Consider the following 24,559-nt stretch of genomic DNA (forward strand, 5'->3'; position numbering starts at 1 on the left):
ATACATTTTACCTGATTCATCCTGAGTTTCAAATTCCATCACCAACATAGTATTAATTAAACTGTGTTCCTGTTAACCTACCTTCATCCGAAAGAAGGTTATACTGGTTAAAAGATCAACAGTCGACTTCAAATCTTGTAGTCTTTCAGGGCTGCTTGCTGGGAAGTTGTTCTGTTCAAAAACAAGCATTACATCTCTAATTACAAAATTACACTAAAAATGTAAAAAAAAACCATGCAAATTCTAGTGAATAGAAAACAATCTAATTAACTAGGATCTATTTTGTTCCATGGTGTAGAAATTCATTCTCTGTCACATGTTCATTGTACTTTGCTTCCAAAATTCAGTCCCACTACTGTGTTCATTCAGCATTGTGCTATTACACCATTTGCTTAATGTACACAACATAGAATAAATTCCCACCCCCTTTAATCAGCATTCTTACACCATGGGGAAAAAATTCAAACATCAGAAACTATCAATTCCGAAGGTGGTACTTATTCATTATTAAACTAATCTTTTCATATTGTGTCCTCTAACCATTTGCAACACATGACACAAAAGCAAAATACGCAAAATCCGGAATCACTTCATTTACTTTCAATTTTGTACAATGCTTTCCCAATTGATTATATGCACTTCTATAACTCAGGCATGAGAGATGATAGTAAATATTGTGGCCATAATATTTAAACTTTACTGTATAAAACCTTGCTTTTGCGTGTACAACATATGGTTAACTCAAAACGGTCAACCAGTTTACCTATCTCGGCTGCACCATTTCATCAGATGCAAGGATCGACAATGAGATATACAACAGACTCGCCAAGGCAAATAGCGCCTTTGGAAGATTCTTATCAAAACCATTTTTTTTAGTTCAAACAGGCTTATAAAATACTTCCTGAGATTTGTTTGCGGTTAGTGACAAATGAATTGATCCCCACCAATGGATGGCCCTTATCATTAATGAGAGTCAGGATGGTTAGTTGGGATGTGGGATTAACCTTTTGCACTGTTAGCAAACTGCTACAAATCCTGTGAATAGGTGTCAGGTGCAAAACTTGCTCAATATAGGTTATTGCATTGTTTGATGATGACCAAGAAAAGTGCAGAGAACAAAACAAAGGACTCTACATCACCTTTGTTGACCTCACCAAAGCCTTCGACACCGTGAGCAGGAAAGGGCTTTGGCAAATACTAGAGCGCATCGGATGTCCCCCAAAGTTCCTCAACATGATTATCCAACTGCACGAAAACCAACAAGGTCGGGTCAGATACAGCAATGAGCTCTCTGAACCCTTCTCCATTAACAATGGCATGAAGCAAGGCTGTGTTCTCGCACCAACCCTCTTTTCAATCTTCTTCAGCATGATGCTGAACCAAGCCATGAAAGACCCCAACAATGAAGACGCTGTTTACATCCGGTACCGCACGGATGGCAGTCTCTTCAATCTGAGGCGCCTGCAAGCTTACACCAAGACACAAGAGAAACTTGTCCGTGAACTACTCTTTGCAGATGATGCCGCTTTAGTTGCCCATTCAGAGCCAGCTCTTCAGCGCTTGACGTCCTGCTTTGCGGAAACTGCCAAAATGTTTGGCCTGGAAGTCAGCCTGAAGAAAACTGAGGTCCTCCATCAGCCAGCTCCCCACCATGACTACCAGCCCCCCCACATCTCCATCGGGCACACAAAACTCAAAACGGTCAACCAGTTTACCTATCTCGGCTGCACCATTTCATCAGATGCAAGGATCGACAATGAGATAGACAACAGACTCGCCAAGGCAAATAGCGCCTTTGGAAGACTACACAAAAGAGTCTGGAAAAACAACCAACTGAAAAACCTCACAAAGATAAGCGTATACAGAGCCGTTGTCATACCCACACTCCTGTTCGGCTCCGAATCATGGGTCATCTACCGGCACCACCTACGGCTCCTAGAACGCTTCCACCAGCGTTGTCTCCGCTCCATCCTCAACATCCATTGGAGCGCTTACACCCCTAACGTCGAAGTACTCGAGATGGCAGAGGTCGACAGCATCGAGTCCACGCTGCTGAAGATCCAGCTGCGCTGGATGGGTCACGTCTCCAGAATGGAGGACCATCGCCTTCCCAAGATCCTGTTATATGGCGAGCTCTCCACTGGCCACCGTGACAGAGGTGCACCAAAGAAAAGGTACAAGGACTGCCTAAAGAAATCTCTTGGTGCCTGCCACATTGACCACCGCCAGTGGGCTGATAACGCCTCAAACCGTGCATCTTGGCGCCTCACAGTTTGGAGGGCAGCAACCTCCTTTGAAGAAGACCGCAGAGCCCACCTCACGAACAAAAGGCAAAGGAGGAAAAACCCAACACCCAACCCCAACCAACCAATTTTCCCTTGCAACCGCTGCAATCGTGTCTGCCTGTCCCGCATCGGACTTGTCAGCCACAAACGAGCCTGCAGCTGACGTGGACTTTTTACCCCCTCCATAAATCTTCGTCCGCGAAGCCAAGCCAAAGATATTGCACCAATGGAAGATCAGTTTGGGTATGTTGAACTTGAGATCAAATGCTCATTTCTCCTGTTCAATTACAATTTCTTTATTATTGCCTGCAAAATACTACTTTGACTCCAATAAAATTTGCAGTGGATTTTAAATTGAATAAATTCAACAAAGACTCCAGTGTTTTGTTATACATGAACTTCTAATATTTAAATGGGACTTTAATTCACACTTGTATTTATGACATAATTTTCCCAAGATTGAAAGAGAATATTAATATGTGCAAAAACTCACCCGATACATTGAGAGATCAATACGAAGAGAATTGTGCAGTTGGTCCAGCAGTTTTACAAATCTCTCTTTCTGTGAGAAAGGATAGAAATAAGAGAACTATTTTTAGTGAGGGTAGATGCTATAACATACATGAGGATCAATTGCATGTAATGAAACATGGGTAGATTCTATCTTATTCCCAGGAAAATAATTGATCACATTATTCTGATTTCAGATTTATCAAGTTCAATGACAATTCTACTTAACCCTATATTATTCATCCTTATAACAAAGTTAAATTATATGAATCACAACTTTTTCACATGAGTGCCCCTCCACTAAGGTGGCACAGTTTCTATTGAGATTAGCTCAATTATTAATTGTACAATGCTATTTTAGAATAGACTCAGAGGGATAAAACATATCTTGTATTACATAGTTCAAAATTTTAGATTTTTCCATCTTAACCATAATAAAACAATGAATATTTGCCACACATTGTCCATGTGTTAGCAGTGGGTGATACTAATAAAAAAAATGTACCAATGAATGCAACTCAAAATTCCAGAATTTTGTGAAACAAACTTGTCCTTTAAAATAAATAAATATTTTCAAACATCATATACATTGAATGGTAGACAATTGAGGAGTGCAGAGCAACAAAGGGATTTAGGAGTTGTGGTAAATAGTACCCTCAAGGCTGATACTCAGGTAGATGGTGTGGTGAAGAAGGCATTTGGAATGTTGGCCTTCATAAATCGGAGTATTGAATTCAAGAGTAGGGTGGTTATGATGAAATTGTACAAGGCATTGGTGAGGCCAAATTTGGAGTACTGTGTACAGTTTTGGTCACCAAATTATAGGAAAGATATAAACAAAATAGAGAGAGTGCAGAGAAGGTTCACGAGAATGTTGACAGGATTTCAGGGTCTGAGTTCCAGGGAAAGGTTGTGCAGACTGGGGCTTTTTTCTCTGGAGCGTAGAAGATTGAGAGGGGACTTGATAGAGGTGTTTAAGATTTTAAAAGGGACAGACAGAGTAAATGTGGATAGGCTTTTTCAATTAAGAAAGGGGGAGATTCAAACTAGAGGGCATAGTTTAAGATTGAAGGGGGAAAATTATAAGGGGAACATGAGGGGAAATTTCTTTACGCAGAGGGTGGTGGGAATGTGGAATGAGCTTCCGGCAGACGTGGTCGAGGCGGGATCATTGGTTACATTTAAAGAAAGACTGGATCGTTACATGGATAGGAGGGGACTAGAGGGGTATGGACCGGGTGCTGGTCAGTGGGACTAGGAGGGTGGGGATTTGCTACGGCATGGACTAGTAGGGCCGAACTGGCCTGTTCTGTGCTGTAAGTGGTTATATGGTTATCGTAACGAAATCTCAGATGTTTTATGCAGGAACTGTGGTCTAATATTCTTTAAATACCACTTAAGATTATAAAAAGTCCTCAACAGCAGAACAGGTGAAGAACAGGCTGAGATGTTCAAAAACCATTTCCATCAGTATTGTTACATGGCACACTGGGTGCCACTATTTATCACCGTGAACATCTGGAGACTTCCTGACGTACCAGCATTAAATACACTAAGCATCCAAAACAAAACTTGAGTTTATGATGAAATGTCTTTGCATAATCCACAAAAATGCTGTATGTCCTGATGGAACTTCAAGCCCAAATTTAATAATTTGTCTGCCTCTACCTCTCTTCAAAATGTGTTGTTTACTCATTTTTTTTCCAGTTTACTCAAAAAAAAAGAGATTGTATCAGATAGCTTATAAAGCAGCGCACTGCTGGAGCTGTTGTTATGCAGTGCTGTCGCTGGTGTGGGCCCGGGAGAGCGGAGATACATTGCTACGAAAGGTTCAACCACCCGGTATTAATGCCAGTGGCTCCATACAGTTGTTAAAAGCCTGTTAGAGGAGCCGATGGTCTTTTTAAAACTAAAATTGTGTAACCATGGGTCTGTGCCTGAGAGGGTGGCGCCTGTGCTCGGCAGTGGCCACAAGTGTTTGCAGTCTCCAGGGAGCGGAGAAACAGGGAAAACACTCTCTTTCTCTCTCCTCCCCTCCCCCACTGTTGAGAAGGAGAAGCGGAGGAGACCAGTCTACAAGTCGGAGACCTTGGCAGAAGATCAATGAGGGGGTCAGTAGCTGAAGGACCCACACAGGATGTGAGCAATATGTGGGCCGGGGACCCACTGGGCTTCAGGCTGCTGGAGATGGGCTCAAGTGAACCAGGTATTGGAGCTACGATTTGAAAGGGTGTGGAGGGCACCTGAGAGACCTCAAGCACTGGCTTCCTGATTGTATAGGAGGGTTGGATCTGGAGCTTGGGTTGCCGATAAATTGAACAGGAATCTGTGCGGCTGTAGAGGCTACGGGAGAGCTGGAGAGACTCTGAGGAGACTCTTGCTTTTCCCCCCCCTTTTGTACTGTAAGGGGTACCAGATGACACTAATGGCAACTCTTTGCCTTACGGTAGGCAGATGTCAATTTCATGTAATATTACATACTCTGTACCATTACTTGACAATAAAGAAATCTTGAATCTTGAAAGATGTCTTGACCTAGAAAGGTGGTGTTATCTTGATTAAATTATATCCAATGTAAAATGAACAGTTACAATATTAATGTTATACCATTAGTGATACATTTCAAAGCTTGGACCTGAAGTTTCCTCTTTGGAGGCAAAGCAGATGTTAAACTAAAGAAGACATGCCAGGTCCTTCCCATGTTGCTGATGCCAAGTTATGCCAATGCTATCAACAAATCTTCTTTGAGAAAGCCAGAACAACATTGACAATTGGCAGTAAACAGTGTACAAGTGACAAACTCCCACCAAGTATTTTTTCCATACGTACGAAAATTGAACTTCAATTCATTTACCATTCACACCCAAATGGCACAATACGTTTCAATTTAATGCTGATGGATGTGTGACAGTTTGCAATAAAAAGATGGAGGCTTAAATAATTGGTAGTAATGATTGAGCATTCTTATGTCCAAAATAAGACAATCTATTAAGTTAAGTGATTGCACAAATTTGATGCATGGTTTTGTAGGTCTAGCATTCTTTTATACACCCGGATATTTTTTTTTACTGATTGGATGTCCCAAAGAATACCTCAACTGCTGTAATGGTTCTTATGTAATGGTTAACCATTATGTAATGGTTATTTCCCACAGTGTATATTCCTGCATTGCTTCGTGCAGTTGTGGGACTGAGATTAAAGCAATATCTTGCTTTATTCACTGTCACATAAATACGGTTTTGTTTGATTGTATTATTAATTAAGACTTTGTATTTCTCATAATATTAGTTAGGTTGAGTCAGTGGTAAAGGTGAATGTGACGTTGGCATTAATTTCTAGAGGAATAGCAGACAAGAGCAGGGACTATATAAAGCACTGGTGAGACCTCGCTTGGAGTACTTATTTGAAAAAAAGATGTGCTGGCATTGGACAGGGCTCAGATTTATTAGAATGATACCAGGAAAGAAAGGGTTAGCTGACAGGGGCAACCTTTTAATTTAGACATCCAGCACAGTAACAGGCCATTTTGGCCCATGAGTCCATGCTGCTCAATTAATCTACATCCCCGATACATACTCGTGGGATGAAATGGCCTGTTACTGTGCTGTATGTTTAAATTAAAAATTAAAAGGTTGGCCACCCCTGGGTTAGCATATGAGGAATGACTGTTGGCTCTTGGACTGTACTTGTTGGAGTACAGAAGGATGGGGTGGGGGGGGGGGGGGAAAACCTCAGAGGCATTTCAAATGCTGAAAGGGCCAAACAGAATAAATGAGGCAAGGATGTTTCCCATGGCAGGGGATTCTAGGACTTCAGGATAAAAAGGCATCAATTTAAAACAGAGATGTGGAAAAATTTCTCTTGTCAGAAGGTCGTGAGTCTGTTGAACTCGTTGCCACAGGTGGATGTGGAAGCGAAGTCGTTGGGTGTATTTAAGGCAGAGATTGACAGGTATTTGATTAGTCAGTGCATCATGGGATATGGGGAAAAATCCAGGGAGTGGGGCTGAGTGGGAGGATAGTGGGGCAGGCTCGATGTCTTGAGAATATCATAGGTTTCACCATTCCAGAGACTCAACATAAAATTGGAGTGATTTATTGCTCATTATTAATACATACCCCAAAATTGGAGGCAGCAAAGCGATCGGAGGCAGAAACATTGGTGGAGGCGGTAGTATGCGCATAGTAAGCGTTGATGTTTGCCAATAGAGTGCTCATTACAGCAGGTACCCCGGGGCACATGTACTTTGAAGAGAGACAGGCAAAATGTCTACAGAAGTACAAAAATATAACTGTTAGCAGCATTTAATTAAACGTTGAAATGTGTCTTACATCAAAAAATTACTGTGGACCAATGCATCTCAACGATAATGAAACCAACAAATAGCAGGAAAAAAAATGCAGATGTTGAAAATCTGAAACAAAGAGGGAAAATGCTAGAAATAAGCAGGTGGTCAAGCAGCACTATGAAGGGAGAGACCAAGCTTTCAAGTCAATGACTCTTCAGCACAATTGGAATAGCGAGAGAAAAAATGTTGGCTGGGGCTACAACTCTCCTTCCACTGAAGCATCAATTCACATCTACTTTCCATCTCATGATTTTGCACTCAGCATGTCGTCCACACTCCACTAAAGAGACCAAGTTCCAATTGAGGTTCTGCAAAGCAGAACATCCCTGTTCAATGTTTGGAGACCTGAATTCCAGCTGACTGAGATTTTAAATCTCTAACCCACTTGTCCTCTGGTTTTGCTGTTTCTGACCTTCAAACCATTACAATGAAACCCAACAAAGTTAACCCACCTCTCTCTCTCTTCATATCAGCTACCTTGCCTCTCTGTTCTCAGCCCTGAGGTACCATCTTAGCCCAAAATGTTAACGATTCTTCCCTCTCCTCTCATTCCCACAGATGCTGACAGGGACAACCTTTTAATTTAGACATCTAGCACAGTAACAGGCCATTTTGGCCCATGAGTCCATGCTGCTCAATTAATTTACATCCCCGATACATACTCGTGGGATGAAATGGCCTGTTACTGTGCTGTATGTTTAAATTAAAAATTCCCACTGTCATTCCCACTGTTGCTCCAGCAATTTTTTGCTCCAGTTTTCTTGTGCCTCAGCGTTGGCTGACATTACTGGCAATGAAATAGTAAGAATTTTTTTTTCTAATACATTAATAAATAAAGTAAAATAATGTACGTAAATGTCAACGTATTTTACAGTATTTAAGATTTTCTACAAATCACATGACTTACGTCATTGCCTGATAAATGGATTCTACACCAAATCGCATTGCAAACTCGTCCACAATTTCTTGTGCAGTTTCATCAAAATAAACTTTCCAAGCATCATCTCCTTTTGCATCTGGAATTTTCACAACTCCATTGTTCTGTATATCCGTCAGGAAATGAAATAGATTCTAATCCATAAACATACAAAAATCAGAACCTTTTGGCATGGAATCCCAAAAATATAAACTTTTTGCATCAAATCAAAGGTTATTAATGGATCTTAGGAATGTATTTCAAAGCACATTTTGAGTAGTTACATATCAGCCACAAGGCAGGACAAGGTATTTGAAGAAGAACAGAAGAAACAGGCTACTTTGTTCCTTCCAGCAATGTCACTCTCGGCAGGATATTAAATGGAATACAAAAGCAGTTTGATGACAGCCTACACTTTGTAAGTGCTAACTGTTTTCACCTAGATGCAAGCTGACTAGTTAGATGAGAATCTTCAACAGTTTCTGTCTTTTTATAAAAGGAACATTACATTCACTAATTTGATTTATAATACCGTTCTAAACTGTCTGTGATATTGATTGTACCGAGAAAGTAACTAAAAAAGGCAGTAATGAAAGATTGCATACTTCAAGCTGAAAACGATGGAAAAAGGCAACATTTCAACAAGTCAAAATGACCTCGAGTATTAGTTATCCCAAATCAATTATAACATAATGTGATCAAGAAATTTCGTTGATGGTGGGGTGGGGGGGTGCCATGCTAATGAGCTAAGCAGAAGTGTTTTGAAAGAGCTCTCCACAAAAAGTATTAAAAAGATGGTTTAAAAGCTCAAAAACCAGAATTTTTTCATCAAAAATGGATAAAACTGGTATTAAACAGCGGAGGCAACCAAAACAAAAAACGGAAGAAGTAACAGCTCAGCCAAGAACATGGATGGGAAGGAGGGAAGGGACTGTTTTGATTTTGTTTTTTGTGTTTGTGAGAAAAAGTTTAATATATTGTATATTTAAAATGTTACTACGTATAATTTTTGGAAAAAAACCCCAAAATATTCAAAATAATTTAGGTGATTTAACAAGTAAAGAATCCGTGGACAAGAGTTTGCATCTTTGGAGTACTTCCAAATGAACTAACTACTCAATTTATGATCAACTACTGTAACTTAACTGTTATAAATTTAACGGGTAAAAGTTAATTACATAAAATACAAATGTACAATTATATTTCCACTTCATCTCAGTTTTTAAAAATTACAGATACATGAACAATTCCAATTCATGAAAGACATGAAGACATCAAATTTTCTGAATTTCTGAAAACACATGCAGAACTTTCAAATGAATGAATCTGCCTTTACTTTGGGACTTTTAAAAAATAAATAAAATCAAATACGAGAGAAGTTACACTTGCAGAAGAGATGTTATCTACTTATTCAAGGCTTGTATCTAGAGTAAATACAAACATACACACATTGTAGAAAAAGCAGAAGATATTAATTTTGAATGTCTGTTTCAGTGTATATTGACACACATTTGCAAACCTTGCTCTCCTAATCATTAACCTGGTGAAGCAAGTTCCCCATTCAATCAGACTGCCTGTGCAGATTCCACTTGCAATTCTCTTCTCTCCCAAAGGAGCCTTGCACTACTTTATTTCTCTGAAACAGTCAGAAAACTATTCTACAGAATTCCTGACCACAACCACCATAGTTCATGTCAGTGGACTTTTTAATACATATATACCATGCAACTACCAGTGCAAATTACCTCATGTAGACACGTATACTGAACATGGTAGGGTGCTACTTTCTCTTCTCCTTTTATCTCCACACTAATATGTAACCGGATGGCACCAGATACTGCGGATTTGTCAGTACGTTTATCTGGATGTGGAAATTATTAATCACAGAAAAAGATTGTTTGAGAAATATGGAAGAAATAATTTCAGAATACTTTGCTCCTGACTAGACTTCAATCATTTTTAATTTCACGTTAAAAAAAAAAATCACAGGAATAATATTGCATTTCAATAGACTTTTAAATAAATTATTATCTTTATCAGTAAAACTGTTTTATTCTTTTATTATGTCTTAGTATTTTGGCACACCTTTTGTTACTTTTGCAGCTGTGATAGTAGAGCAAAACCCCTGGTATCCAGAACCTAGTAGATTGGTAGATGCCACATAAGTGAATTTTCTGGTTGTTTGAGGTTGCATGTATGGACGAACTAACAGCGAGGTGTGCCAATTTTAAACATATTTTTTAACCTATTTATTTTCCTTGATATTTTTGCCGATTGTTTAAATTCCAGATAACAGGGTTTTTTTTTACTGCATCTTGAAATACTGTATCTGTATTTTTGTATCTACTGTATACAAAGAAATTCAAATAATGGAAAAAAAAATTGCCATTCTACAAAGGTCCAGATACATAAGGTTTTTTGTCAAGGTTAATTTTTCAACTACGGGCAATGCAACCCTGGCCTTCTGCTTGTGGCTCTACCACATTGAATCTTCAGTAAGGATGTCATTAGTGAAGAGAAAACATATTGTACATTGCTCCTTGTTGAGGTAGAAGCACCCCCAGTAGATGTGGCTCCTACTGACCCCCATCATCCAACATGTCCTACTTGCAGGACCCCTGCTCATACAAACAATTCTTATGGATGAATTAATCAATGTCTTTCAAAACCTGCTATATCATTATCATAGACTTTTTAAATTTTCAAACAACTGCATGCAGAAAGGTAGCAGTAATCAAACAAAATTAACCAGTAACCAGCCGGCTAGTTTAAATAGTGTTTAAGGATGGACACATGTTCAGCCATGCAAGAGTAAGAGGGCGCACTTGGGTGGAGAATTTAGCTTTAAAATGCTGCTATTGACAATAAATCAGTGTTGCATATAATTCTCGAAGGACAGGCAAAACTGAAGCCAACTTGTCCCTTTAGATTTAAAATGACCTTTATTAAAAATGTGGGGGAAAAATAACATTCAATGGATTTTTAATAAATAAAAGCTACAATTTGACCACCACTCATTGTAGAAGTAAAAAAAGTTGCATACTTATTTAGTTTCTAACTATAAACATAAAGGATTAAACGGAAGTATTACAGCACAAATGGAGCACATTTTGCAGGTCTGATTCTTGAGCATTCCTATTGGCAGGATCACAGACACGAGTTAGTGTATACTTTTGAACAGATGATTAAAAATTACTCAGCATCCTATTATACAACAGTTATTCAATATTTATTTAAAATCACGTCGGGACAGTTTCAATAATATAAAGATAAACATTATTCAGGTACTATGTCAACAAAGAACCTAATGTGTAGCTCATTACACTCTGAAGTATATTTTCTTCCACGAAACCTTTAAATGTCAGGCAAAGCTGTAAAAAAAACCTAGAATTTAAATTTTACAGAGCATTTTGCATGAGGGTTTTTTATTACAATAGTCTAGTGCAATGTACCAAAATATTGATCCCATCTCTTACTTTATGACTGGTCCCATTGGAAATATTAAACTCTAATTAAATCCAATGACACTGACAGATGTCAGCATTAATGTGGAAGAATTTTTCTGTGACAGTTCAGTACTTAGATTTCAAATCTAGTTCATTAGTGTGCCAAGTTCCAATGTTTACTTGAAATTTACATTTTCTTTAGTTGATTCATAAAGAAGCCTATCCATATCAGGTTTGAGATATCTACTTCCGGCTACAGAAACAATTCAAAGCAGTAAAACTGATTCTACGATTTAGTGCACTGAATTATGGAAAGCAACAACTGAGTTGATTTCTTTCCAAATGAAAGCTTGAGTGGACAATTAGTTTTTTAATTAAATGCTAAATGTATTAGATTTGTAAATACAGGCAAATTATCTATTTTCAGAGATCCGGATTTCATAATGAATTTTAAAATTGGATGAATATGATTAAATTAATATGGTTCAGAATAAAAACTTTCCCAACTTTTCCAAATCCCACCTCTGACAAGTATGTCGATAAAAGTTAATATTAAGCTTAATAATATCAAATCAACAAATGTTCCATCGTTTCGTGAATTAGTTGAAACATAAATTTTGCTTACTTTTATAATATTGGTATAATCCATATACTTTTTTTCCCTTTTACTTCAGGACCCTCTGGAACATTTCTATCAAGGATTAACAAAAGCTCTACAAGAGGGGCATCTGAGTTACAACAACTTATTTCTATCATGCCCAACTATGCTCAGGTATAAAATATCGCCTTTGTATTTCTGTTGAAACATTATACAAAAGTTATTTTAGGACACATTATGAGCTGTGAAGGACAAAAGGCAAAAATGCACTGAAGCAATGAAAGAACAAGTAATTCAAAAGTTTCCTACAACTTGCATGGAACGATGATTGTGCGCTAAATGTTTAAGAAAAGTAACAGCTTGAAAACACTAAGCAACACCACAACCTAATTAAAGATCATATATTGTGTTCTTCAAATATTATTTAAAAGCATCTGTTTTGAATAATAATAAAAAGTGATTTGGTTGGTGACTTTATTAAAGTCCCGTTAGGTCATATATTCCAACCACATGGTGGGCAAATACCACACTTGGTTCCTAGCAAAATTATAAACTAGACATTAAACTGATTTCTAACATCAGGTAAATATAATTAAGATGTCATCAAATCAAAAGTAGAATTTAAAAAAATGTTATTTTGTCAGAACCTCGCTGTTATACAATTTCTCATCTTTTGAGCCAAATTTTTTTAACCCTGTTAATCTTTTGCAACTGTATGGGAAAGAATGTCATCGCTAGATCAAACATGATTGAATGTGACATCGCCAAACATGGCTCATGCTAGCAGCGTAATGAATCATTGAAAATTGATCTTGTGAAAGCTGGTAATTTGACCAACCATGTCTGTGCAAACTAAAAAACTACCTGACCTCATCCCACCTTTCAGGCTTAAACCCATGCTCTATCTTTTCAATAACATATATGGATACTTTTCAAATTTAATGAGGATATCTGTATCTGCCACCTTTCCAGTATGTGAGTTCCAAACTCTGACCTCTGTCCAAGTCAAAAAAATTTAAAATCCTTAGCTCTCAATGAATCCTTCTTGTATACCTACATTTTTGAACCCACCTGCTCAGTCAGTTCTTCTTATTTACTCTATCAGAGTCTTTCACGATTCAATAGTTATATAATAATATAGTTAAGGAAAATCAACGTGATAAAAATGAGTAAAAAAAAAATTGGCTCCTAGTATTCACTAACATTTCAACATATGCAAATAATGTATGCTACACAGAAAAACTACAGAATGTGATACAAGTAATCAATATCTAAAATATATAAAGTCCTTACTTCATTTTTTGGATGAATGCCGATTCCAAAGGGTTATTTTTCAAGCTATCAAAGTCAATCAAACATTCACAAAAACCTGATTGGCTATGCAACTAACCAATAAGACACAGAGACTGCATAGGTAGAAACTTAACCTGTTTTTAGTCCAGTTTTGTCAACAATCACTTGGTAAAGGCTCAAAATTCACTGTTCATTTTTTCTCACAGCACTGACAAAACTTTGTAATCTCCATCTTTGAAATCCCTTCCACTCCATGGCTCATCCCATTTTTTTTGCCTTTCTCGATCTTAGTCTTTAATTTTTTTCTATTCAGATACTGTGAAGCTCACTTCAGAGTCCCTGCCTTTCAGCTACCACTTTCTCAGTAAAGGAAAACTGACCTGTCTTATGTCCATTTTTGGTGGGGTACAATATTGTTCAAATTGCCGCATGCCGTGCTCTATATGACTGCTCCATTCTCCTCTCATTGAGAAGTGTCTATTGCTAGCCAATGCTTTCTCTAGGAAAATTATTGTGGATCAAAAACTCATAACTAGAGACATTCAGCGATAATTCTACAAAGCAGTGTGTAAATGCAAAAATTTGCAACTTACTGATATTCAAACTCTATGACTTAAAACACTGAATAAGTAGCTTATTTACATACTACTTGGATTTCAATTATTGGTTTATACAAATGAATTTTATGTTTACGTTATCTGTTCCTTTATTTCTAAGTTGTAAAACTATATTTTGTAAAAATATATTCTGAGACTTAATAACACAGATGCTTTTGTTCTTGACAAGCAAGTAAAATTATTAAAATTTAGTGTCATCAATAAAACTTGAGATGTTTTTGATCACCTTATGTTGGACATTACATGTTGAATGTTGCATGGGAAATGCAGACAAGCATATGATCTTTAATTTCTTGAAGCTTGTACACTACAGGCACACACTGTTTTAAAAAATAAAAACCTGTATGGTAATGTATCTCAGGTCTTGTAGCATTTTCTTTTGACTGCCTTCACACCAATATTCAGACTCTTACATACAGTAACTGAAAAAGGAAATGAAAACAAAAAAAATTCAACAAACTTTTTAAGTTGCTCATTTCTGAGGTGTGTCAGATGCATTTTGCAAAATTGTTTTTTTTTAATTGGTTTTATGGACAATGTTTTCATGCTCTTCTGAAATTTTCTTATTCTTGGATATCTCAAGTTTTATGTAATCCATTGGAGAGGGCAGATTCATTTCTCACTGACTCAATCACATTTCTTGGTACAGGGTGTAATTATGTACAATTTATTGGGGAAAAATTAATGTGACAGAAGATATTCTGAGGTGTTCATGAGTACTTTCAATGCACTTGCATTTTAAGGCAATAAATAATAAAGTTGTATTGAATCTAATTCCAAGAAGCCACGTTGGACCAGGAAAACAAAAAACAAACATTATGTTTAATGTAGAAATAGTAAGAGGGGGAATCAATGTTAAATATTGTATAATCCATTACAAAAAATTCAACAAGATTAAAATAGATCCTTTAACCCAATTTAACTCAAATTAATTATAAAGAAAAATCCATGAACATGTTGAGAATCTGAAGACACTAGCTACATAAGAGATAGAGTTCAACAAAACCTGCTGGAAATAACTGAAACAATCTGTGAATATGAGATTGTAATTAGGTGCCACAGTAGAGAAGTGATGGCATTTCAACGCAATGGGTTTGGGGGTGAGTAAAAAGCTTATAGTTAAGATCTGTTGTATATAGTCTTACTTAACCAACTCTCATCTACAGACCAATTTTAGGTATTGCACCAGAGCTGATTGGATACTGTTAGGCTATACAGAAAAGTATCTAGGATTTTTTCAAAAAGATTGAAAAAAATTAATTTTTAAATTTAGACTATTTAAATTTAGTCATGCAGCATGGTAACAGGCTCTTCCAGCCCATACTACCCAAATACCCCATTTAACCCCATATGTTTTGAAGGGTGGGAGGAAACCGGAGAACCCGGAGGAAACCGATGCAGACACAATGAGAATGTACAAACTCCTTCCAGACAATGTCGGATTCGAACCAGGGTTGCTGGCTCTACAATAGCATTGCACTAACTGCTGCGCTAACCATTCTGACCATTACGCTAAAACTGCGTCACCCAACTATGTGCAATGAAACTCATATTTCTATTAACTGAAAGGTTGAATCTCCAAAATTAACTAAGTAAGGAGAATCTAGAATAAGAGAACATGATCCTAAAATTAGAAGTCTATGACTTAGAAGTGGAATCAAGAAGCAGAGTATAATCCCAGATGGTGAAAATCATGAATTTTGTCCAATTGATTGTGTATGCAGAGTACAGGTTTCTTTTTAAAAACACAGACCAACAGATCACTGAGTTGAGTCGGAATGGAAGAATAGGCTTGTGAGACTGCATGATATACGGTATATCTACCACTTAATTTATTTTCTCCCCTAGTGAGATTCTGTCCAGTATAAATGATGATAATAAATGATAATTCACAAAATGTCCCATATGAAGGGATGAGCAGTAGGGTTGTTTGATTCTCTAAAGCCATAGTAGAACTAGCTGTCTCTACCTAACCTGCTGCTTCACAGGCAAGTTTTGCAATATAATGATTAGTTCTGCCACATCATACTCAGTATTGCATGGCTAGAATAAATTATTATTCATTTGAAAATTCAACCAGATATTTCTGGATGCAATTTACAGGAAAGGGACACAAAGGGCTGACATCATTTCCCATGCATCACTCCTTCTGGAGCACCGCAAAGCAAGTTGGCTCATTCATCATTACCAGGACTGAAGGTCCTGTCAACTCTCTTGTATAGCTTTCAGCCTTCTAACATCTCCACCCTGGATTAATTCCCCAACAACCACCTCTATCCACACTATTCCCCCTCCCCCCCCCATCAAAACCAATACGCCTTTTGACCACACATCCCACCCAACCCTTACCCCACTTCACTTTCTACATTCTCTCACATCCTCAGCCTCTGCCCTTGGCCTGAACCTGACCACAGCCTAGGCCGTACTTCCCAATCATGAATTGCCAACCTGAATGTGGGTCTCTTTCCTCAGGCTTGAGCTGATCATCATCTCGATTCGGGATACCCCCTGCCTAATCTTGACCTGGTTATCAGCATTATTCTGGCTCTCCACCTCTAAATTATCGATTTGGCCAATCATTAGCTGATCCTTGTCTGATAACTGGACTAACCCTGAGAGATTTCCACCTTCTCACCTATAGCATAGTGTGGGATTGCATACCCACCTCACACTGTTCACTAGCTCCTGCCTCCAATCTCAAATTCAGCACCATTTCTGATCCACCCTATGGTCATTGGCCACCTTGACCCTCCGACCCAGCCTTGGTTCTGACTTCCAGGATAAAGAGTTCAGTCCCAAGATGTTCACTGACCATTTCTACCCATGAATGGTGACAGACCTGCTGAGTTCTTCCAGCATCTGCAGCTTTTGCGTTCCTAAAACTTCTGCAGCTTTTGCGTTCCTAAAACTTCTGCAGCTTTTGTGTTCCTAAAACTTCTGCAGCTTTTGTGTTTCTAAAACTTCTGCAGCTTTTGTGTTCCTAAAACTTCTGCAGCTTTTGTGTTCCTAAAACTTCTGCAGCTTTTGTGTTTCTAAAACTTCTGCAGCTTTTGTGTTTCTAAAACTTCTGCAGCTTTTGTGTTTCTAAAACTTCTGCAGCTTTTGTGTTTCTAAAACTTCTGCAGCTTTTGTGTTTCTAAAACTTCTGCAGCTTTTGTGTTTCTAAAACTTATTCAGTAACCCCAAGGCCTTGCAACAAAAGTTTTCAACAGAAGGCCCATAAATCAATTGGCAGTGACACTTCCTTAGCTGCACCACAATTTTTAGGCCACCTGGTGTTCAAATAGGTTCACAATTCCACTTCATATTAGCTTGAAAAATGGTATAACATACATATTTCTGAGAATGCAACTTTAGTACCGCAGCAATAAATTAAATAAATAATCCAGCAACACAGCAGCACTGTTAATAGAGCTACTGTGTCACATCTTATACAACTCAGATCGAATCTTGACCCTCTGTGCTGTGTGGAGTCCACATATTCTTCCTCTGACCACGAGTCTACCCTGGCTGCTTCAGTTTCAATTTCCTCCCCCAAATAGGAACAGATTGATAGGTTAATTAGTCCTGATAAATTGTCTTGAGCAGACAGCTTGAGTGACAGAATCTGAGGAGGTTGAATGAAAATGTGGGGTGAATCAAATGGAATTAGAGTAAATGGGGATGTGATAGTCAGCACAGACATGATGAGTTGAATAATGTTGTATTATTTTGTATGTGCGTAGTTTACATTTAAAAAGCAGTGGATATGTAAAGTGGATAATCTATCAAAGAGAGCAGAGGATGGCTGTGTAATTGGATGAGTATTCACTGATATGAAAGCGGGATGGTAAGAGATGAAATAGCATTTAACATTTTCTAGACTATAGCAAAAGGCCTATTAATCTTGGTTGTCTTTATTGATTATCTTTACTGATTATGCATACATTTTGTAATTTATTACCCTCAGTGTTTCTGCTTACACTCCAGAATAAAAAAAACTTGATAAAATAAATCTAAAATAGACGCAGATTCTAAACATGTTCTGAGTACACGTTTTCATTGAGAAGGTTACATTCTATAATTGCTAGAACACATCCAGAGATGTGGATTCTAATACTGAGATGGAATTGCTTTGTCATTATTGAAGCATTGCTATCTCTACATCCAAAGATAAACCCAGAACTTACCCAAGTTATACCAGACATCCATTTCACCACTTAGTGTTCGAACTTCTATGATGGTCTGACCCAAAAAGTCATCAGATTCTCTTTTAAACCTCTGTTTTACCCGCGATTTTATGTCATCATCTTCATCCCAAACTCGCACTTTTATTCGATCAGATGAATTATGACATTCACTAAAATAGAAGAAATGTTATTTTCAGAATCAACAAAGTTCTACTTCATTTTAAAAATATTTAATATACTCCTAAATGGCCCAGATACAGCTAGATTCTTGAAAGAAAGTAAGCATTCTTTTAAATAGTAAAGCGTGTTATCCAGAATTCAAGCAATCGGCAGCCTCAAGCAACTGGGAAAAAAAAATGTTAGTTCGCCAATCATGCAACCAGAAAATTCACTTATCCAGCATCTACTAATCCCCATAGGTGCATTATACTGGGGGGTTTTCTGCTCATACTTTTGGAAATAAGCAATTTGGATTCATACAGCACTTTTTACTCATTTACTTATGTTTCACTATCAACTACAGGTAAACCCCGCTATACATTACTTCAATCCATGTGAAATTCAGTTACCACAATTTGGAAAACTGCAACCATTTCCTGTTTTACGTGTGTAATTATTCAGTTACCGCGAGATCTTTCTGGAAACTTCTGGAAAACGCGAGTAGATCGTGTGAATGCCCCTAAGTAAAATACAGTACGTTTTTGATTCTGCAAAATGCTTGGGACTAGACCTAATTCAGTTAAGCTGATTTTTCAGATATGCGGGAATTTTCTCTAAAGCAGCCCAGTGGCATCAGTAGAATACTTGTACCAGCTGTTGCCAATCCCTGACACCTCCCCACGCAGTCGCCAATCTTGACACCTCCCCATGCAGTCGCCAATCCCCAACACCTCCCCACCACCGTCGCCAATACTGCCTTGGAGCCCTAGGTCTCATCTCACCTGTAAGTAATAGGAGATTGCACAGGGATTGTCCTCCAGCAGAATTTCAGTGAGCCTCCCCCCCCCCCCCCCACTGAAAGGGTATTTGACAGGGAGAGAGGCACGGGCGGGCGGGGAGAGAACGCGGCTCGGGCTGCGGGCGGGGAGAGCGCGTGATATTCAATTCAAATTCTGAGAATGCCAAAATTAGGCAATTTTATGAAAAGTTGCAGTAACTCATGGCAAAAAAAAATGACAATTTATAAATAAATAATCAGTGCTATCCTTTCCTTCAACGTGTAACCTGTGGCCAAATGTCTCCTTTTTTCCAACTTTTTTTCAAATTGTGATGTCATGTCTCACCCGAAGAAACTTTTGGATATTTGGAATTTTGGTTGATTAGTTTTCAGTTAATTGGAAACGTACAGTATGCAAAAATGACAATCAGACTCAGTGTTTTCCCCTAATAAATATGGATAAAAGAAAATGTGGATATTAAAAGGAAAAGAAAAGCAATTACTTTAGAAGAAAAACAAAGTTATTCAACGATGCCAACAATGTGAACATTGGATATGATCTGGGCTACAATGAGTGAACAGTACACACAATTTTAAGTAAGAAGCACGAATATAAAGAACAAGGTAAAGTTGCATCAGTTTCACTAAGCATGAAAATTACTCGAAACAGAAGTCCATTAATGATTGAAATAGAATGGCTACTTTATCTTTGGATGGAAGATTGTAACTAAAATCAAATACTACTTTTTACAATCCCTATGCCATCTGTGCTCTGTGATTAGTAAGGGATTGCTTAAGGTAATATGTGAGTGGAAAGAAAACATTTGAAAACCACTGTTTAAATCATACTTAATTTACTCGTTATGTGGGACGGTTTCAAAACTCCAAAGGAAACGGGCCAATGACAATTTTTCTCAAGCAAAATATTTCCGTAACAATTGGGTCTGGAGCAGTGATTCTCAGCTTTCCTTTTCCACTGACATACCACCTTAAATAATCCCTTTCTAATCACAGAGCAATGGCATAGGGAGTAGAAAGAAAAAGGTTGAGAACCACTGCTTTAAACATCATTTCAATGCTTAAAGAAAATAAACTCAAGGGGATACGGAAACATTTGCTACAAATTTAAGTTGCTTTGATGGCTTTAAACATTGAACAGGATGACACAAGGTAAGAATTACAGAGGGAGCTGCTTGCACTGATAAAAATGCTGCAGCAAAATTTCCAGAAATTGTTGAAGCTGCCAAGGGTTTTTATCTCAATGCCAATCCTAACATGGAAAGAAGCATGGAAGTCCACAACAATTTAGAAAAAGCTATTGCTAGCTATAGAAAATTGTATAATGAGGAAAAAAAAATCAAAATCTGTGCAGTCAACTATGGATAGATATTTTACTAAGAAATAGTTTAGTTATGATGTAATATTGAAATAAATGAAGAATATAAATCATTTTTACTAACCTTAACAGTTTTGGCATTATATGCAGCTAAAAGTTGTTTTTTGTGTCTTGATGGACGGTCTGAAAGGACAGGGATTCATCGTGATAATTCCAATTGATTCTATTAATCCAGTGGTTCTCAACCTTGTTCTTTCCACTCACATACCACTTTAAGTAATCCCTATGCCATGGGTGCTCTGTGATTAGTAAGGGATTACTTAGGTAGTATGTAAGTGGGAATGGAAGGTTGAGAATCACTGCTCTAGTCCTAATGGTTAGTGAAATATTTTGCTTGAGAAGAATGGTCATTAGCCTATTTCCTTTGGATATATGAAACCATGCACATAACGAGTCAATTAGGTACAACTAAAACAATGCTTTTCAAATTTTTTCTTCCCACCCACATACATCTGCCGATTGGACCTGTCGGGGTCACCAATGTAGTGTGTGCACTACAGTGAGTGTGGAAAGAACACACATACACGAGGAGACGGCATTGAAGACTGATTTATTGCACCAGCAGCTCTGCTTATATGAGCCCCGGCGCTGATGTCAGGGCTCCACGTCATCGAAGCGCCAGCTTCTGGTTGGCCAGAATTCCCGCCAGAGTTCCCTATCTTCCCACCATGCAGAGGTCACCTGGAACGACGGCTGGTTTTGCCCCCCAGGTCTGTGCAGTCACCGCGTTCATCAACCATTTTGTGGGCCGGTCCTTGCGCGGGCCACTACAGTCTCATAATAAAGTTAGGGATAAGGGAATTGATAAAGGAAGGTTCTTAGCTCAGAAAATCATGTAAAAGCAGTTTGTGTGGAGTTGGTGCTTATATACTATAAATTAAGAAGTTAAAGGCACATGTAACAAGGGCAATACAATAATCAGCTGGAATCTGCATATGGACTGACAAACAAATTTAGTTGTAATAGTGTGGGTGAACAAATTCATGGTTTTCTAGAATGACCTTAAAAGACTAATTAGAGAACAGGCTATTTTAGGAAATGAGCTTAATTTGGAAGGGGTTAATTAATATTCTGGAAATTAAGGGCCATTGGGGAAGCAGCATTATAACATAATGGAATATTAAATGAAGATTGAATAAGACTTGGTTTTGATCTGAAACCAGGGTCTCACAACTAAACAAACTGAGCCACAAAGGACTGAGGCATGAGTTGGCACTGAAAGACTTGGAAAGTGCTTTTAAAGGTATAACAGATAATGAACAATATCTATCGAGGATACATGGGGTTTAGAGTCAGAGTGATACAACTTGATTGATCTGATATGGCAGGTAGGGGTGAAATCACGCTATGGAAATACTGCAGAGACAAACTAAATATAGTCGAGTTTGGATAGATGATGTGTTCAAGCACATTAAGTACTGAGAAGAAATCAAGGAATAATTCATCACAGACACAGTTAACTTGCGCTAGGAAAGCATATAACATAGAATTAAAGGACCTGAAAAGATTATGATAAATTTGTTCATGTTGATAATAGTTGACGCTTCGTAAAGTCTTGTCTTTTCATGCAAATTTATCCATTCTGCTAGAAGTATATGGGAATCAATGCTTTGGGTTTCACACTAAGGTTAAATTCAGCTAATCGGAAAGTAAAATACATATTTTAAAATCAGAGTTACTTACAAGTTAAAGTTCTCCTCCCAGATTGGATTAAGGTTCCCGTAGATAGTCTTGGTGCGTTTTTTAGTTTTCCCAACTTGAACTGTTACATAAGGATCACTGGAACCAGTTTTATCCTTGGCTTGCAAACCTTGGGCACACACCACTGCAAACATTCAAGACCAGATGCTAATTATCACACTTGGAATTCCAAATGAACATTTTAAAGTTCAATTTTTTTTATTGTGATACATTCTAAGCTAGAACCAAAAGTCAAAAAAATATTTTCAAATACAACTTATCAAATAAAGATAGGAGTTCCAAGTTAAAGAAATTGCATAAAATTCTGGAAGTTCACAAAAGATTGACATCTATTTGCCAACCCATCCACTATTTTCTCTACCAAACACCTCATTATTTGGAGAACCTCTCTTCAAACTCCTTGTGAAGGTTCTTAATTTCTATGGTACTTGACACAAATGATCACCTTTATCTTGAATACCATTTTAGAAAACCCTGGGTTCCTCACTTTCATTTCCTGAAAAAAAAGTCAATCGGCAGAATCTTCTTCAGTTTTCAAATTGACTGCAATTAATTACTTTATTATTGTATAGAATTCATCAGTGTTCATCTCATTGATCAGTTCCACTATTTATACAAAGTAGCTGCCGGACTTTATGAGAACATTAATTATTATTTCTCTTCTCAGAAGTTATGTCACTCTTGCAAAATTCCACAATTTTGCAGGTTTTTAAAAATATGTGTGATTGTTGTATCTCAATTTTTCAAGTTACACCCAAAAGGCTGTTTTGACTTTTCTGCAGGCCAACTCACTTGCACCCTATTTGCAGAAGTCTGCAATAGTCACTCATTTGAGATAAAGACATCTATGAATGAAGATTTGGCTTCTTTGGTTCCATTATGTCACATTAAAATAGAACAGTTTGTTCATATTCATGGAAAATCCCTTCGTTTTTTTTCTTTAAAACAGAAATTCCATCCAGTAATTCAGATGGAATAAAGTACATTCAATCTTATGTCCAGAGCTTATTTCAGCATCAATGCTGAACCACATCTGGACTCAAAAACATTTAAATAAACTCTGGAAGACATTTTGGATTTCATACTGGTCTGAGGGTTTAAGGTCTCAGACCTATATAGTATGAAAGGGCCAGATTTTGCTGGCATGAGCCACTTTCCACAATCATCCTTGTGGATCCCATGTGTACGCCACTGGTCGAGATAAATAATTCTCAAAAGTACAAATGAATTAAAAAAAGCTAAAATCTACTCAGGCAGACTGTGGCTCCAGACCTAATCTTCTGAGTTCATTCATCTGTTGGTTTCCAACACAATAATCCATTACTCACAGCATGTCCAATTAACACCTATGTGTGTGTAGCGCGCATCGAAAGGACCAAAGACTTGTTGATCCAAACCAAGGCTTTTATTAACTAAAAGACTGGAGCATATCACAAGTAGATCGACCAGTCCAGAATGACCTGGTCTGGCTAGGAGCAATCCTTTAAGACCTGCCAGTAGGTGTGGCTACCCTCTCAGCCAATCACAGTAATGTTATGAGCCCAGAGGACCCCAAAACCCTACACAAATAGAAATTCACCAAGACAAGTGGTGACTTAAACAAAAGTTGCTTTTAATTATCTTTAAACATGAAAACAGGATCAAACTTTAACTTACTACTATTAATTTAACCCCCTTCTAATTCTAAACGCACATATAATGTGTGTACAAGTTCAGAAAAGTTCTTTAATTCATAGTTCAATCTCACTTCTCACTCCTCCAAGTTCACTGGTTGCAGGCAATTCTTATACTATGAACAGAATTTAACATTTATGAATTTCATCAGGCTTTGGTGCTTGAAAGGTAAATGGTTACTGCTTAGAAAGGTTGTTGTTGGTTTTCAGAGGGAGGTTTGTTGCTCGTTGGACATCTAAAACTGATCCCTTTCGATCAGCCACTTTGGTGTTTGCTGAAGAAACTTGCCCGATCAGGGTTTTCCAGATAATAACCTCTTTTTTCAGGTCACCACAGAGTTCCTTTTTGTTTCCCTTATTTCAAATGCAGCCAGTCCTCTCCTCTTGTATGGACCACAAGGGCTTTGACCAGGCTGAACTAGGAACTCACAACCCAGTTTCAAAATGGGGTTTTTACACAAGCTTTCCAGCTTGTCCTGTTCCAGTCCCAGCTGCTGATGCTGAACTGTAGAACGAAAACTGAATTCTCTCTCACACACAGAGAAAACCACATGACCTTCTTAGAACAGCCAAATCTACTCAGGCAGACTGTGGCTCCAGACCTAATCTTCTGAGTTCATTCATCTGTTGGTTTCCAACACAATAATCCATTACTCACAGCATGTCCAAT

General features: G+C 37.8%; 1 protein-coding gene across 5 annotated transcripts in view; it reads right to left on the reverse strand.

The window, feature by feature from the left end:
- LOC138758958 (protein unc-13 homolog A) overlaps nucleotides 1-24,559 on the reverse strand; it is a 290,629-nt gene that overhangs the window by 52,501 nt on the left and 213,569 nt on the right. For all 5 annotated transcript variants that reach the window (XM_069928638.1, XM_069928637.1, XM_069928635.1 and 2 more), the window contains 7 exons: nucleotides 22,199-22,340; nucleotides 18,183-18,352; nucleotides 9,805-9,920; nucleotides 8,051-8,214; nucleotides 6,914-7,064; nucleotides 2,779-2,847; nucleotides 82-171 (listed from right to left, as the gene is read on the reverse strand). In XM_069928638.1, the coding sequence (XP_069784739.1) occupies nucleotides 82-171; nucleotides 2,779-2,847; nucleotides 6,914-7,064; nucleotides 8,051-8,214; nucleotides 9,805-9,920; nucleotides 18,183-18,352; nucleotides 22,199-22,340 (902 nt within the window). The remainder of the gene's footprint in view (nucleotides 1-81; nucleotides 172-2,778; nucleotides 2,848-6,913; nucleotides 7,065-8,050; nucleotides 8,215-9,804; nucleotides 9,921-18,182; nucleotides 18,353-22,198; nucleotides 22,341-24,559) is intronic.

This window comes from Narcine bancroftii, chromosome 3 (assembly GCF_036971445.1).
Source record: "Narcine bancroftii isolate sNarBan1 chromosome 3, sNarBan1.hap1, whole genome shotgun sequence".
Taxonomy (NCBI): Eukaryota; Metazoa; Chordata; class Chondrichthyes; order Torpediniformes; family Narcinidae; genus Narcine; species Narcine bancroftii.